The sequence below is a fragment of the Chamaea fasciata genome, unplaced genomic scaffold (genome assembly GCF_029207755.1).
Source record: "Chamaea fasciata isolate MVZ Bird 193981 ecotype frontalis unplaced genomic scaffold, bChaFas1.0.hap1 SCAF_21, whole genome shotgun sequence".
In the NCBI taxonomy this organism is placed as follows: Eukaryota; Metazoa; Chordata; class Aves; order Passeriformes; family Sylviidae; genus Chamaea; species Chamaea fasciata.
In genome coordinates this window covers 7,073,228-7,086,575 of record NW_027094106.1, presented here as the reverse complement: position 1 = coordinate 7,086,575, position 13,348 = coordinate 7,073,228, and the positions used below count along the sequence as shown (strand labels likewise).

General features: G+C 67.5%; 2 protein-coding genes across 5 annotated transcripts; both read left to right on the top strand.

Moving 5' to 3' along the window:
* The first annotated feature begins 1,216 nt into the window (after positions 1–1,216).
* Positions 1,217–9,760, top strand: GIT1 (GIT ArfGAP 1). Of its 4 annotated transcripts, XM_066201948.1 has the most exons (22): positions 1,217–1,342; positions 4,215–4,348; positions 4,429–4,541; positions 4,626–4,731; positions 4,806–4,892; positions 5,003–5,133; positions 5,211–5,305; positions 5,386–5,428; positions 5,610–5,636; positions 5,934–5,982; positions 6,070–6,142; positions 6,758–6,855; positions 6,937–7,048; positions 7,128–7,255; positions 7,333–7,485; positions 7,568–7,795; positions 7,905–7,958; positions 8,231–8,317; positions 8,414–8,487; positions 8,581–8,763; positions 8,891–8,954; positions 9,049–9,760. In XM_066201948.1, exons 1-22 carry the CDS (start codon positions 1,291–1,293, stop codon positions 9,259–9,261), a joined length of 2,304 nt encoding a protein of 767 aa, XP_066058045.1. In that variant the 5' UTR covers positions 1,217–1,290; the 3' UTR covers positions 9,262–9,760. The 4 variants fall into 4 exon arrangements, with proteins under 4 accessions (XP_066058045.1, XP_066058046.1, XP_066058047.1 ...); XM_066201949.1 differs by lacking the exon at positions 5,610–5,636; XM_066201950.1 differs by lacking the exon at positions 7,905–7,958.
* Positions 9,761–10,009: 249 nt separating this feature from the next.
* Positions 10,010–12,828, top strand: ABHD15 (abhydrolase domain containing 15). Its single transcript, XM_066201870.1, has 2 exons — positions 10,010–10,839; positions 12,070–12,828. Exons 1-2 carry the CDS (start codon positions 10,010–10,012, stop codon positions 12,545–12,547), a joined length of 1,308 nt encoding a protein of 435 aa, XP_066057967.1. The 3' UTR covers positions 12,548–12,828.
* The last annotated feature ends 520 nt before the right edge of the window (positions 12,829–13,348 follow it).

Below are 13,348 nucleotides of genomic sequence, written 5' to 3'. Positions count from 1 at the left end.
TCCTGGCCCCCCCACCCCGCTGCTCCCCACCCTCCCGTGGGGGGAAGCCCCCCCGGCATTATTCTCTGCTCAGCCGTGGCGGGGGCGGTGGTCGCATCCCCCCGCCCCTGTCCCCGCACAGCGTCCCCCATCCCCCTGCCAGCCCCGCTGCCCCATGACGTCATGATTCACCTCCTCGGCAGCCTGCGGTGAGGTCACCCTGCTGCTGGGGGTGCCCCACGGCGCTGGGGGCACGATGCGGCCCCGCTCCCCTGGACCCCGCTGGGCTCTGACCCCCCGCAGCTGTTTGTGGGGTGTCCCCTCTGGTCCAAGTGCTTAAAGGGTCACAGTAGGGAGCAGACCCCAAATAGTCCCCAATCCCTCCACCTACCCCCAAAATCCCCTGTTGAGCACCCTAAGGGGCGTGTGGCCCAGCCCAGTGTCCTGGAGAATGGGTGTGCCCTGGGGTGCACAGTGTCAGAAGTGGCATTGGGAAAACGGCTGGAGGTGCCCCATGACTGCGGCCGGATCCAGAACGAGTGTCCAGAGGAGGACTGAAGCAATTTGGGAGTGGCCTGGGCTGGGACTGGGTTACACAGGACCTGGAATAGGAATGGGACCAGTGCTTGTCCCTCCAGGATAAACAGGCCAAGGGCTGGGAGCAGGACCCGGACAGTGCTCGGGGCTGAAAATGGGACCGGGAATGCACCGAGGACGGGCACGGGGGTCAGGATTAGGGGACGGCCGGCATCAGGAGCAGAGCAAGGGCAGGGCTGATGCCCAGCAGGTGCCCGGGTGAGGTGCCCGGGCCCGGTGGCGGGACCGGGCTGTCCGGGGGCCGTTTGCAGGTGCGGGTGCGGGTCGGGGGCGGCGCCGGCGCGGCTGTGGAGCGGTGCCGGTGCCCGTGCGAATCGGTGTGCGGGTCCGGGTCCCTGTGCGGAGCGGGGGCGGTGCCGGTGCGTGTCCCGGTGCGGGGCGGTGCCGGCGCGGGTGCGGGTTCGGGTGCGGCTGCGAGCGCGGGGCGGTGCCGGTGCCGGTGCGGGGCGGCCGCGGCAGCGCTGCCGGTGGCGGGGCGGGGGCGGTGCGGCCCCTCCTCCGCCGGGGCCGGGCCTGCGCCGCTTCCTGCGGAGCCGCCGGGCGCTGGGAGCAGCCGGCAGCCCCCGGCCCCGCCGCCCCGGGCCCCGCCGCCCCCGCCCCGCCGCCCGGCCCCCACCCCCTTCCCCGCCGCCGCTCCCCCGGCGGGTCCGGGGGCGCCGCCGCCGCCCCACGCTGGCGCAGAGGCCCGGGCCCGGGCCCGCCTCGCCGCTGAGGATGTCCCGGAAGGCGCCGCGGGCAGAGGTGTGCGCCGACTGCAGCGCCCCAGGTAAGGGCCCCCCCGCATCGGCACCGGCACGGCCCCGCCAGCCCCCCCCGCGCCTCCTGCTGCCCCCGGAGCCCGCCCGGCGCGCCCCCCGCGCCGCCGAGAGCCCCCTCTGCGCCCCACGGCGTCCCCGCACCCCCGCCAGCCCCCTCTGTACCCCGAGGTGTTTGCCCCCGGACTGCTCCCCGTGACCCCTTTGGCATTTCCTTCGACACCGCACACCGAGACCCCTTTGCACCCTCCCCGAGTGCCCCCAGGATCGCCCTGGTTATTCCTTTCTGCGCCCCACTCTGCACACCCAGGGGAGCCGCACTGAGTCCCCCGTCTGCCCCCAGGAACCCTCTGATGTGCCCCCGGTGAAACGCCTTGATGAAACTCATGACCCCCTCGGTGCACCCCCTTTTCGCCTCCCGGAATACCCTAATGCGCTCCAGACACAACCCCGATACCCCCGCATGCCCTCCTCCGTGCCGCTCCAGCGCACCCCGCGTTCCCCCCCGCCCCCCTGCACCACCCACAGCTTTCTCACCCCAGCGCGGGGGCTGCTGGCACAGGCTGGGGACGCGCCGGTCGGTGCCGGCTGTGCTGGTGACCCTGTAAAAGGCAGAATGGTGGGGGACACCCTTCTGCACCCCACAGCCAGCACCCACCCCCAGCCGGATCCGGGCTTGGCGGTGCCGGCTGGGTGGGCCGGGCGGCCGCCGCGCTGCAAGCCGGAGCCGAGCCTGGGCAAGACCATTCCCGTCCCCGGCGGTGCCGGTGCCCACAGCCCCTACGCTGTGGGCGTCACGGTGGGTTTGGCCCCCTAAACCCTGCCCACGGTAGGGCCGGACCCCAAACCTGCCCGTAGCCGGTGCAGGTGGCCCCACGGCAATGAATGAACGGGTCTCCGAGCCAGCCCCGGAAAGCTGCCCGCGGGCCAAGGCTGTGCCGAAATTATTCCGGCCACGTGCCAATGGCCGGATCCTGCCAGGAGAGCTGTCGGCACGCGTGGGCGAAAGGCTGCCCTGCCTCCAGGCATCCCCCGTGCCGGCGGGCAAGCGGGGGTCCAGGGGTTCCCGGGGCGGTGCCGGGTCTCCCTGCTGCGGCCAGGGGAAATGGAAACCGGTTTCTTCCAATCTCTTATCGCCTGGCAGCCATGGGAGGAAATGAGTTATAAAGTCCAGAGGCCGTTTCCTAGCGCGCTGGGAGCACCCGCTGTCGCTGCCGGGGATGCGCTGCCTGGCCCTGCATGGGGGGGGGTGGTGCCCGTGGGGTGCTCTGATCCCTCTGCCCGCCCTCCCTTGGCCCCATGCAGGGATGCCGGCTGGCCCCAGCCCTGCCATCACCAGTGCGGGGCCGAGTGCTGGGGGTCCCGGTGTCAGCCCGATGCAGGGATTGGGGTGCTGGGAGCTCCCTTGGACTCCGGGATCCTCCCAGGGTTTGGGGTGTCCCTGTGCAAGCGCTCCCCGAGCTGCTGCAGTGCCCACTCGCATCCCACCACATCCCAGCTGTCCTAGAGCAGGAGGGGCTGTTGCCCCAGGGATACCCCGGATCCACCCGGCTGGGGGGCCGCGGGCCGGCTCCCCCCGCACGGAGCGTCCTGTTCCCGGCGGTGGCCGTGGGCAGCGGGTGCGAAGGCACAGATGCCGCCGCACCGGCTGCCAAGGCGCTGCCATCTGCGTGCGCGGGGCTGCCAGGCTGGGGAGGCCACCACTCCCCCCGGCCACCCCACCCCGGCCCCGGGGCACTGCAGCATGGCAGGATGCCGTGCCCCTCAAAACGGTGTCACCAGGGCTCTGGTGGGGGTGCGTGGGGAGGGGTCTGGGACCCTGTAGGGAGGAAGGAAGTGGGGGAGGCTTGGCTGACTGCCTGCCTTCCTCCCTCTCCCTGTGAGTCCCCCCCCTCAGGGCCATCGGGCAGGCCAGTGCGGCCACCCCCCCTCCAGGCCCTGTATCCTCGGGCTTGGGGCTGCCCCTCCCGTGGGACAGTGTGGTGTTTGTGTAGGACCTACAGAAACAAGGGGAGGTGGTGGGGCTGGGCAGAGGATGGCCGGACTGCCCCGTCGTGCCCGGCAGAGGGGACACCTGGGAGCGATTCAGCATCGTCACCCCGAGCCTGGCTGCATTTCCCCGGAGCGTGGGGCTGTGACCCAGCGGGGGTCCTCAAATCCTGTCCTCAAGCTGCTGTGAACAGCTGCAGCTCAATGGCCACACCACGGGGCCGGACCCCTCGTCCCCAGGACCCGTTTTTGGGGTGCAGGCGTGGGGAGCTGCTGCCTGGCTGGGATCAGTGCCCCCGCGGGTGCCGGGGCTGGTGCCAGCGCGGGGCCAGCGCGGCTGCTCAAACGGCCCTTTGTTCCCGGCGGGGACACAAAGGGCTCCAGTCCGGCAGGCCGGGGCCAGCGGCGGGGCTGGAGGGGCACGGCAGCCTGGGGGGCCACAGCACCTGCCCCTGAGCTGGGGCGTCCTGTGGGCCGGCTGTGCTGGGGTGCTGAGGCTGCAGAGCTGGTGACAACCCTACGTAGGAGCCCATGGACTGGGGGTGCCCACCCATTGTGGGGCACACTGCCCCCATCCAGGACCCCCCAAACACCCAGCCAGGGGCTCCGGGGTTGAGTGACTTCGCAGTGAGCCAGGGTGCCCCTGATCAGAGTATGCTGGCATCATCCCTGCCACCAGCTGTCCTCCTCATGGTGGGGGGCCAAACCCTGCCCCCCTTTTGGCTGGTGGTTGCTATGGGAAACCCGTGGGTTTCCCCTGGTGATGGGCTGAGCCCCTCTCCATCTCCTGGGAAATAGTTGCTGTGGCAACACATCCCCCCTGCTGGATGGATGCATGGGGAGGGGACCTCATGGGGAGGGGACACCCTGCTGACAGCCCCATGGCACCCCCAGACCCTGGCTGGGCGTCGATCAACCGCGGGGTGCTCATCTGCGACGAGTGCTGCAGCGTGCACCGCAGCCTGGGCCGCCACATCTCCATCGTCAAGCACCTGCGCCACAGCCCCTGGCCCGCCACCCTGCTCCAGGTGCGTGCTGGGGACACTGGAATGTGGGGAGATGCACACCGGGACCCCCGTGCCCACTGGGCCCTGCCTGTCCTCTGCAGATGGTACACACCTTGGCGAGCAACGGGGCCAACTCCATCTGGGAGCACTCGCTGCTGGATCCAGCGCAGGTGCAGAGTGGGCGCCGGAAGGCAAACCCCCAGGACAAAGTGCAGTAAGTGCCCCCTGTGCTGTGGGGAGGGGGTCAGCACTGGCTGGGAATCCCCTCCTCACCCCAAAATTCGCTGCCCACCCCCAGCCCCACCAAGTCAGAGTTCATCCGTGCCAAGTACCAGATGCTGGCCTTCGTCCACAAGCTGCCCTGCCGGGATGATGATGGTGTCACTGCCAAGGACCTCAGCAAGGTGGGGTGGGGGCTCAGGGACCCCTCTGTGGCAGTGGGGTCAGATCCACCCGTTACCAGCTCTCTCCTCTGCAGCAATTGCACTCGAGCGTGCGGACGGGCAACCTGGAGACCTGCCTGCGCCTGCTCTCGCTGGGTGCCCAGGCCAACTTCTTCCACCCGGTGAGCTCTGGTGGGGCTCGGGGACCCCAGAGGTGGTGTGGGGCCCAGGGGGGTCCTGGAGCCGCCATGCCACATGCAGGCTGCGGGGCTGATGCTGCCCATGCCCACAGGAGAAGGGCACCACACCACTGCACGTGGCTGCCAAGGCCGGGCAGATCCTGCAGGCAGAGCTGCTGGTGGTCTATGGTGCCGACCCTGGGGCGCCCGATGTGAACGGCCGGACCCCCATTGATTATGCCAGGTGAGAGCAGGGAAGGGGGTCACCCCCGCCTGCACCCCCACCTAGGGTGGGCATCACCCCTGCCGGCCCTCCCACAGGCAGGCAGCCCAGCACGAGCTGGCGGAGCGGCTGGTGGAGTGCCAGTACGAGCTGACTGACCGGCTGGCCTTCTACCTCTGCGGCAGGAAGCCGGGTGAGTGAGGGGCTCTTGGGGTGAGGGGGTTGCCCTGGGGGGACCACGTGGCCCTGCTCACCTCCCCTCTCTTTGTGCAGACCACAAGAATGGGCACTACATCATCCCGCAGATGGCTGACAGGTGAGTGCCTGGCACCCCTGGCCCCGCTGCCCTGTCCCATGTCCCCCCCAGCATCCCCGCTGGGCTGAGGGGGGGACCCCGGTCACTGGAGCATCCCTGGGGGGCGTGGGGTCGGCGTGCCCGCGCGTTTAACGTCCGCCTTTATCCTGTTCTTCCCTCCGCTGCCTTCTCCGGAGCGCAGGGTGCGCCCAAAGTGCATGGCACAGAGGTATTGTCCGCTCGGCTCTCGGCTCGGGGGGCCCCCCATGCTGCTGGCATGGTCCCCCCCTGCAGCCCTGGCCGCTCGGCCCAGCCTGGCACCTGGGGGGCACTCGGGGAGGGGGGTCCTGCTCGCCCCCTGCCACCTCATCCCCCTGTGCCTGCCTGCCAGCCCTGCTTGGTGAAGCCCCCGATGCCTGAGGTGGGGGGATCCCTGTCTTGTTGGGGTGCAGCTGGGGACTGTTTTGATGGGAAGAGGCCAGGAATAACCCCCACTTTTTGTTTCCCCCGTCCCCGTGCCCCCCAGCCTGGACCTCTCTGAGCTGGCCAAGGCAGCCAAGAAGAAGCTGCAGGCGGTGAGTGAGTGGGGGCCAGGGCAGGGCCGGGGGGTGTCCCGCCTTCTCCTCTCATCCCGCCTGACACTGTCCCCTGTACTGCTCCAGCTCAGCAACCGCCTCTTCGAGGAGCTGGCCATGGACGTGTACGATGAGGTGGACCGTCGGGAGAACGACGCGGGTGAGCGGGGGCCGCGGGGTGCAACCCCCCGGGGCCGGGGCGGGCGACACGGCGCGGGGAGGAGCAGCCGGCGGGGCCGCGGCTCTGCCCTGCGCTCCCCTCCCCGATCTGGATGCGTCTGCCGGGACCGCAGGCCCCTCCTTCTTCATTCCTCCGGCCGGGAGGGTTTGCTCAGCGCAAGGGGCCGCCGCTGGGTGCCCGGGCTGGGGTGCTGCTGGAGGTGGGTGCCGGGATCCCCCAGGGATGGGGGCTCAGCCTGCAGTGGTGCCCCTGATCTGGGGGGTGACAGGGTGGGGGCTGTCCAGTTTCTGTGGCGGGTTGGGTGCCAGCAGACAGGTCAAACTATCTTCTCACCAGCTCTAGGGTGCTGAACTGGTGCCTGAAAGGGTGAAGAGCATGAGGGGGTCCTGTTTGGGGGTCATGGGGGGACCCCAGCCGTGCTGGGTGGCTGGGGGAGGTGATTCCCGTCAGCCTGGCCAGGCTCCGCTCCCAACCCCAGCAGGCTGGCCCTGCGCCCGCGCCTGCGTCCTGCCGGCTCCGGGCCCTGCAGCCGGCTTGTCCGGAGGAGTCCAGCCCCTGTGTCCCGGGGGTCTGACACCAGGTGCCTTCCTGCAGTCTGGCTGACGACGCAGAACCACAGCACACTGGTGACAGAGCGCAGCGCCGTCCCCTTCCTCCCTGTCAACCCCGAGTACTCAGCCACGCGCAACCAGGTGAGGCCCCCTCTAGGCCACACGACCCCCCTGTGCACCCAGACCCCTGCTTCATCCACTTTTTCCCCCTCTTGCCCCCAGGGCCGGCAAAAGCTGGCCAGGTTCAATGCCAGGGAGTTTGCCACCTTGCTCATTGACATCCTCGGGGAAGCCAAGCGCCGGCAGCAAGGGAAGAGTCTGCTGAGCCCCACAGGTGAGGCACGAAGGGCAGCGAGGTGGGGCTGAGCACTCCCCCCTGCCCTGTGCTCAGCACCCACCGTGCCCTCCCCCAGACGCCCTCGACTACTCTCTGCGGAGCCAGAGTGACCTGGACGACCAGCACGACTACGACAGCGTTGCCTCTGACGAGGACACGGACCAGGAGCTGCTGCGCAACGCCTCCCGCAACAACCGTGCCAGGGTGAGCCTGGGCCCCAGCCTGGACCACCCCCAGACCCCCGGCTCTGGGATCCTAGCGCTGAGCTCCTCTCCCTGCAGAGCATGGACTCCTCCGACCTGTCAGATGGCCCCATCACGCTGCAGGAGTACCTGGAGGTGAAGAAGGCTCTGGCTGCCTCTGAGGCCAAGGTGCAGCAACTGATGAAGGTGAACAACAGCCTGAGCGATGAGCTGCGCCGGCTGCAGCGCGAGGTGGGTGTGGAGCCAGCGGGACTCCCCTCCTCAGTGTCCCCCCCCTTCCTTGCTGATGGCTTTCCCCTTCTCCCGGGTGCAGATCCACAAGCTGCAGGCAGAGAACACGCAGATCCGGCAGCAGACTGGTCCCACGCACCCAACCCCGGCCCCCAGCGAGCGGCCGGAGCACGGGCACCCGCCGGGCACGGCCCCCCCACACCGCCGGGACCGCCAGGCCTTCTCCATGTACGAGCCGGGCTCGGCGCTGAAACCCTTCGGGCAGCCGGTGGAGGAGCTGGTGACACGGCTCCAGCCCTTCAGCCCCGGCGTGAGTGCGCTGGGGTGGGTGGGAGGGTTTTGGGCTGCAGCAGTCCCCCCAGCCCCGCAGGGTGCTGGGGCCCGTCCCCGCGGGGCCGTAACCTTTCGTGTGTCGCCAGGAGGTGGAGGACGAGGCTCTGTACTCCATGCACATCCCGGCCAGCGTGTACCGGGTAAGGGGGCCGCAGCGGGGGCGGCTCCTGCATGGGACATGGTGGCTGTTGCCTTCCCAGGATGTGGCCTTTGGGGATGTCCTGTCCCCCCACCGCCCTGCACCCCTCTGGGTCAGGCCGGGGACCTCCCCAGGGAATGGCAGCTGCGGGATGTTCCTGCATGCAGGGTGGCGGTGTCCCCTGTGCTCGTCCTCCCCTGCACGTCACCAGGGTCGGCTCCACACCCTTCTCCACCCGGTTCAGCATGGACTTCCCCTCTTTTCCCCCTCCAGATCCGGAAAGGTCCATCTGCCTCCTCAGTGCCCTTCCCTCCATCCTCCCCACTGCTCTCCTGCCCGCCCGATGGTGCCCGACACATGGTGACGTATCACGGAGGGGAAGCAACTCTTGGGGTGGGGAGACTCCGGCCCTGTGTGGGGCTGGGCAGGGCTTGACACTGCTCCTCTCCCCACCAGAGCAAGCTGGACCGGCACGGCAGCGGCACTGACAGTGACTATGACAACACACAGGCTGGTGAGGTTCTGATTAGGTGAGTGCTGGGGCTGGGGGCTGCACCAGGGTACTTGGGGACACAGGGACAGGGGACTGATACTGACCCTGGGCGCTTGGTTGGTCCCTGCAGCATGGAGGGGAAGCGGTTTGGGGATCTGAGCAAGGATGAGGATTTCCCCCATGAGCTGGACCCGCTGGACGGGGAGCTGGACCCTGGCCTGCCCAGCACAGAGGATGTCATCCTCAAAACTGAGCAGGTCACCAAGAATATCCAGGAGCTGCTGCGGGCAGCACAAGAGTCCAAGCATGACAGGTAGGACTGGGGCACAGCCTCAGGGTCCTTCTGGACACCCAGACCAGGGGTGGGGCCGTGCCTTGTCACTCTCCATGGTCAGGAGCCGCTGTCCTCCGCTTTGCTCACCCTTTTTCCTTGCCCCCAGCTTCGTGCCCTGCTCAGAGAAGATCCACTCGGCTGTGACAGAGATGGCATCGCTCTTCCCTAAGGTAGGAGGAGCAGTGTGTCCCTGGGGTGGTTGTGATCCCCACCAGACGCTGTCAGTCCCCTGAGCATAGGTTCTGACGCTGTGCTCTGCCACAGAAACCAGCACTGGAGACGGTGCGGAGCTCCCTGCGGCTGCTCAACGCCAGCGCCTACCGGCTGCAGAGCGAGTGCCGCAAGACCGTGCCCCCCGAGCCCGGCGCCACCGTGGACTACCAGCTCCTGACCCAGCAGGTCATCCAGTGTGCCTACGACATTGCCAAGGCCGCCAAGCAGCTGGTCACTATCACCACTCGTGAGAAGAAGCAGTGAGCGCCAGCCCATGTCCCCCCGTGTCCCCAGGTCCCCACACTCTCCGTGTCTCCCTTCCCTCCGGCAGCAGCCGGCACCTGGGGCGAGCGTGGCTGCTAGTGGCCTTTTTGGGGAGCCGGGGTGCGGGGTTCCTCGTGCCCCCCGCACCATCAAGGAGCTGGTGCTCAGCCTGCGGGGTAGGTGCCTGCGTCCCCCTGTACAGCCCCCTGCCCACTCCGCAGCACGCGCCTAACTTATCCTGTACATAGCCTCTGTAGCTGTCCGTGGCGGCGGTGGCCTTGTACCCCCACCCCCCACAAAGCCCCTCTCTGGGTGGCCGGTACCCCCGAGGCCACCCACGGCATTACACTGGACTGGGGCGCCCGTGGGCCCCCCCTCCCCGGGCGTCCTGAACCCCTCCCCGGGCGTCCTGCCCCGTGCCGGGGCGCACTCCCCACTGTAAGATGTGTCCTTGTACATTTGTATCAATAAAGGTGTGAGCATTGCACGGGCGCCCGGCCCCCGGCTCCTGTGCCCGTGGAGGGTCCGTGGCTGCAGGGGGTTCAATCTCTCCGGCACCAGGCAGGGCTTGGCCACGTGTCCCTCCCGTTTCACCCAGTCCCCTTGGCCCTGCTGGCCGCTCACGCCATCCCCGGCACAGCCCTGCTGTTTGCCCAGCCCCGGGGCCGGGCTTTCCCAGCACGGCCCCGCCGTCGCTCTGTGAACCCGCCGACCATCGGGGCTGCCGGCTGGAGCTCCTGCCGCCTCCATGCTGTCCCCGGAGGGTTTGGTGGCCGCAGCCGCGGTGCTCCTGGGTCTGGGCCTGCTGGTTTGGTGCCTTTGGGCAGGGAGGCTGGGAATACCTGGAGACCTGGGAGAGGAGGAGAAGGAGGAGGGGATCCCCTTCATGGCCGAGGAGGGCTCGGGGCACTGCCGGCTGCTGTGCAAGCCCTCGGCTCTGGCCCAGCACCTGGTGCGGAGCTTGGGGCGCTCAGCGGCGCTGCGGGGGGGACGCTGGCCGTGGCCGTGCTGGCCCCAGCTCCAGATGCTGTGGCAGCTCCTGCAGCCGCCTGAGCTGGAGCCGGCGGTGGCCCGTGAGCTCCTGCAGCTGCCCGACGCTGGGCTGGTGGCCCTGGACTGGCTGGTGGGGCCGTGGGGGGCTGCGGGTGGCGGGGGGGGGATCTCCAGCCCAGTGCTGCTGCTCATCCCCAACGCTGCCGGGAAGGTGACGGGGGGGCTGCTGCAGCTGGGGCTGCGGGCGCTGGAGCGGGGCTTCATCCCCGTCATCTTCAACCGCCGGGGCCACAACGGCTGCCCCCTCACCACCCCCCGGCTCCAGCCCTTCGGGGATCCCGGGGACCTGCGGGAGGCTGTGACCTACCTGCGGTGCCGGCACCCCTCTGCCTCTCTGCTGGCCGTCAGCGAGGGCTCGGGCTCGGGGCTGCTGCTCGCCTACCTGGGCGAGAGCGGCTCCTCCAGCCGCCTGGCCGCCGCCGCCTGCCTCTCCCCCATCTTCCGTGGCCGGGACTGGTTTGAAGCCGGGATGCCCTGGCTTTACGAGTGGCCGCTGCTCCTCCACCTCAAGCAGGGATTGAGCAGGTCAGTGCAGTCCCTTGGGCTTGGGGAGGTGGACGGGGGTACCCCGGGAACCCCTCGGTCATCCCTGGGGGTGTGCATGGGGTGGGTGCTGCTGCTGATACCGGGAGCCCCAGTGCAGGGGCAGAGATGCTGAGGGCAGCAAAACGTGCTGGTTAATGAACACCTGCCTGGAGCCAGCTGCCATGGGGCCAGTTGGGCCACCACATGTGTCCCTAGCGCGGCTGGGGCTGCAGCAGCATCTTGGGGTTCCTGAGCTGGGAGATCTGTCACCCCTGGGGGGGGGGGGGGTGAAGCCCCTGTGTGGTTCTGGACTGTGAGGGGTGAGTGGGGCTGGCCCCTCTCCCTGCACTGCCCCTTGTCCCCAGCAGGACCTGACCCTCCCATTGGCCATGGGGGGGGCCTGTGATGCCAAACCCACAGCTGGGCGGGGGGCTGTGCCTACTGCTGTCCCTTTCCAAGGGATCTGGGTTCCCTATTGCCCAACACAGCCAGGCTCGAGTGGGCCAAGCACTGACTGAGACAGGAGACAAATTGTCCTGGGCCAAGGCTTTGAGCAAGTGGGCACTTCACTGGGTGGTGCTGAGAGCCTGTGGGGGCAAAGGGACCATGCAGGTTGCCAAATGGGGGCCAGAAGAATGCAGGTAAACCCCAAAACATAGGGGCAAACAGGTGACCAGGTGAAGCTGCAGCAAATCCCAGATGGGTGCAGCAAGGTGCAGTGCTTACTGCAGGAATGGGGTACTGGGGAGTGGGCAGCAGAGAGTCTCCCCCCTCCCTATTTCCTGATTCCCACTGCAAATGCTGCTGTCACGGTAACGAAGTGGGAGTGCCGGCTGTCTCCCGTTGTCATGGCACCCGGGCTGTGCTGTGGGGACCCTCCAGGATCCCTGGCAAGGGGCTGGGATGGGCCTCCTAAGCCACTCTGGGGTTACGGCTGTCGAGGTCGCCCCTATTCCCTTGCATGCAGGGCCAGGACTATCGAGAAGCCTCGACACGGGCACACTACTTGGTGGCACCCCCATGGCAGCATTCCTATAGCCCCCAGCTCCAAGTGTCATCCCTATGATCCTACACCCTCATGGCAGCATGCCCCTCATTCCCTGTGGTCTCCATCCCAGGCAGCATCCCCATGCACCCCCTGCCCATGGCAACATCCCTGAAGTCCCCAGCAGCGTCCCCAGTGCCCCTGGTGGCACCCCCAAGCCCACGGTGGCCGCCCCATCCCCGCAGGTACGCAGGGGCCCTGGCCGAGGTGGTGGACATGGACAGGCTCCTGGGCAGCCGCTCGCTGCGGGAGCTGGAGGAAACTCTCTTCTGCCGGACTCGGAGCCGCCCCACCAGCTGGGAGAGCTACTGGGAGCGCAACGAGCCCCTGCGCGACGCGGATGAGGCGGCGGTGCCGGTGCTGTGCCTCTGCAGCGCCGACGACCCCGTGCGCGGCCCCCCGGCCCAGAGCCTGCCCAGGGAGCTCTTCCGCAGCAGCCCCTACTTCTTCCTGCTGCTCACCCCGCACGGGGGGCACTGCGGCTTCCCCCGGCGGGGGCCGGGGCGCTGCTGGGCCCACGAGGCCGTGCTGGAATATTTCAGGGCCATGGCCGAGTTCCTACGGACGGAGGAGAGGAGGAAGGGGCTGCCGCGGCCCCGCAGGTGGGGGGGTCTCCCGGTTGAGCCCCCCGTGTTCACCTGGCAGAGGTCCTACACGCGGTAGCTTCCCTGGGCCAGGGTCTCACAAAGGCAGGCAGACACTCCGTGTACTAAAATTACTTTATTACAGTTGATTTTTTTTTTTTAACATTTCCTTTGCTATGATACAAAGGATACTTACAAACAAAATATTACATATGACCTTATTTTTTTTCTCTTCTCTTATTTTCTGACAACTTGGTAACAGCTTTAAATGCACAATCTATACAATTAATACAGGTTATATATGAGCTATAATGTATGTTGAACCAGAAGAATACCAGAATACTGACAATATACTGTACATTAAGCCTTACCAGTTAGTGCTCGTGGCATTTTCTACAAGAAGGAAAACGCACACCTGTAGATTCACTCATACCAGCTGGTGCTACCAGACACGGAAGCAAGAAGGAGTTTAATTCCCCTGGTTAAATCCTTCGTGGCCCATCACCGTGGTGCTGAGCCTGGAAACCTCAGACCAGTGTTCATAGTAAAACAGCAGATATGTGTGTGTTTTTTTCTATCTAATGCTCTGTGGCACAGCACGGCGCCAGCCGGGCTTGGCCATACCTGGATGATGCCCCAGAGCAAACAGCCATGGCGCTGGGGCCGGGCGCTGGGCGAGCTCTTGTTTTGGGGAGCTGGACCTCCTTGGGGAGGGGGAGAGGAGGAAGAGGAGGAGGAGAGGAAAAGCAGCAACAGCTTTGCTGTCATCAGCAGGCAGCTCTTGGGTTTGTGCACATGAACAGGCGGACGCCGAGGGGGAAGAGCAAGCCCAAGGCATGGCGCTCCCAGCACGGCTCCGAGCCCGGCCGCACACGGAGCT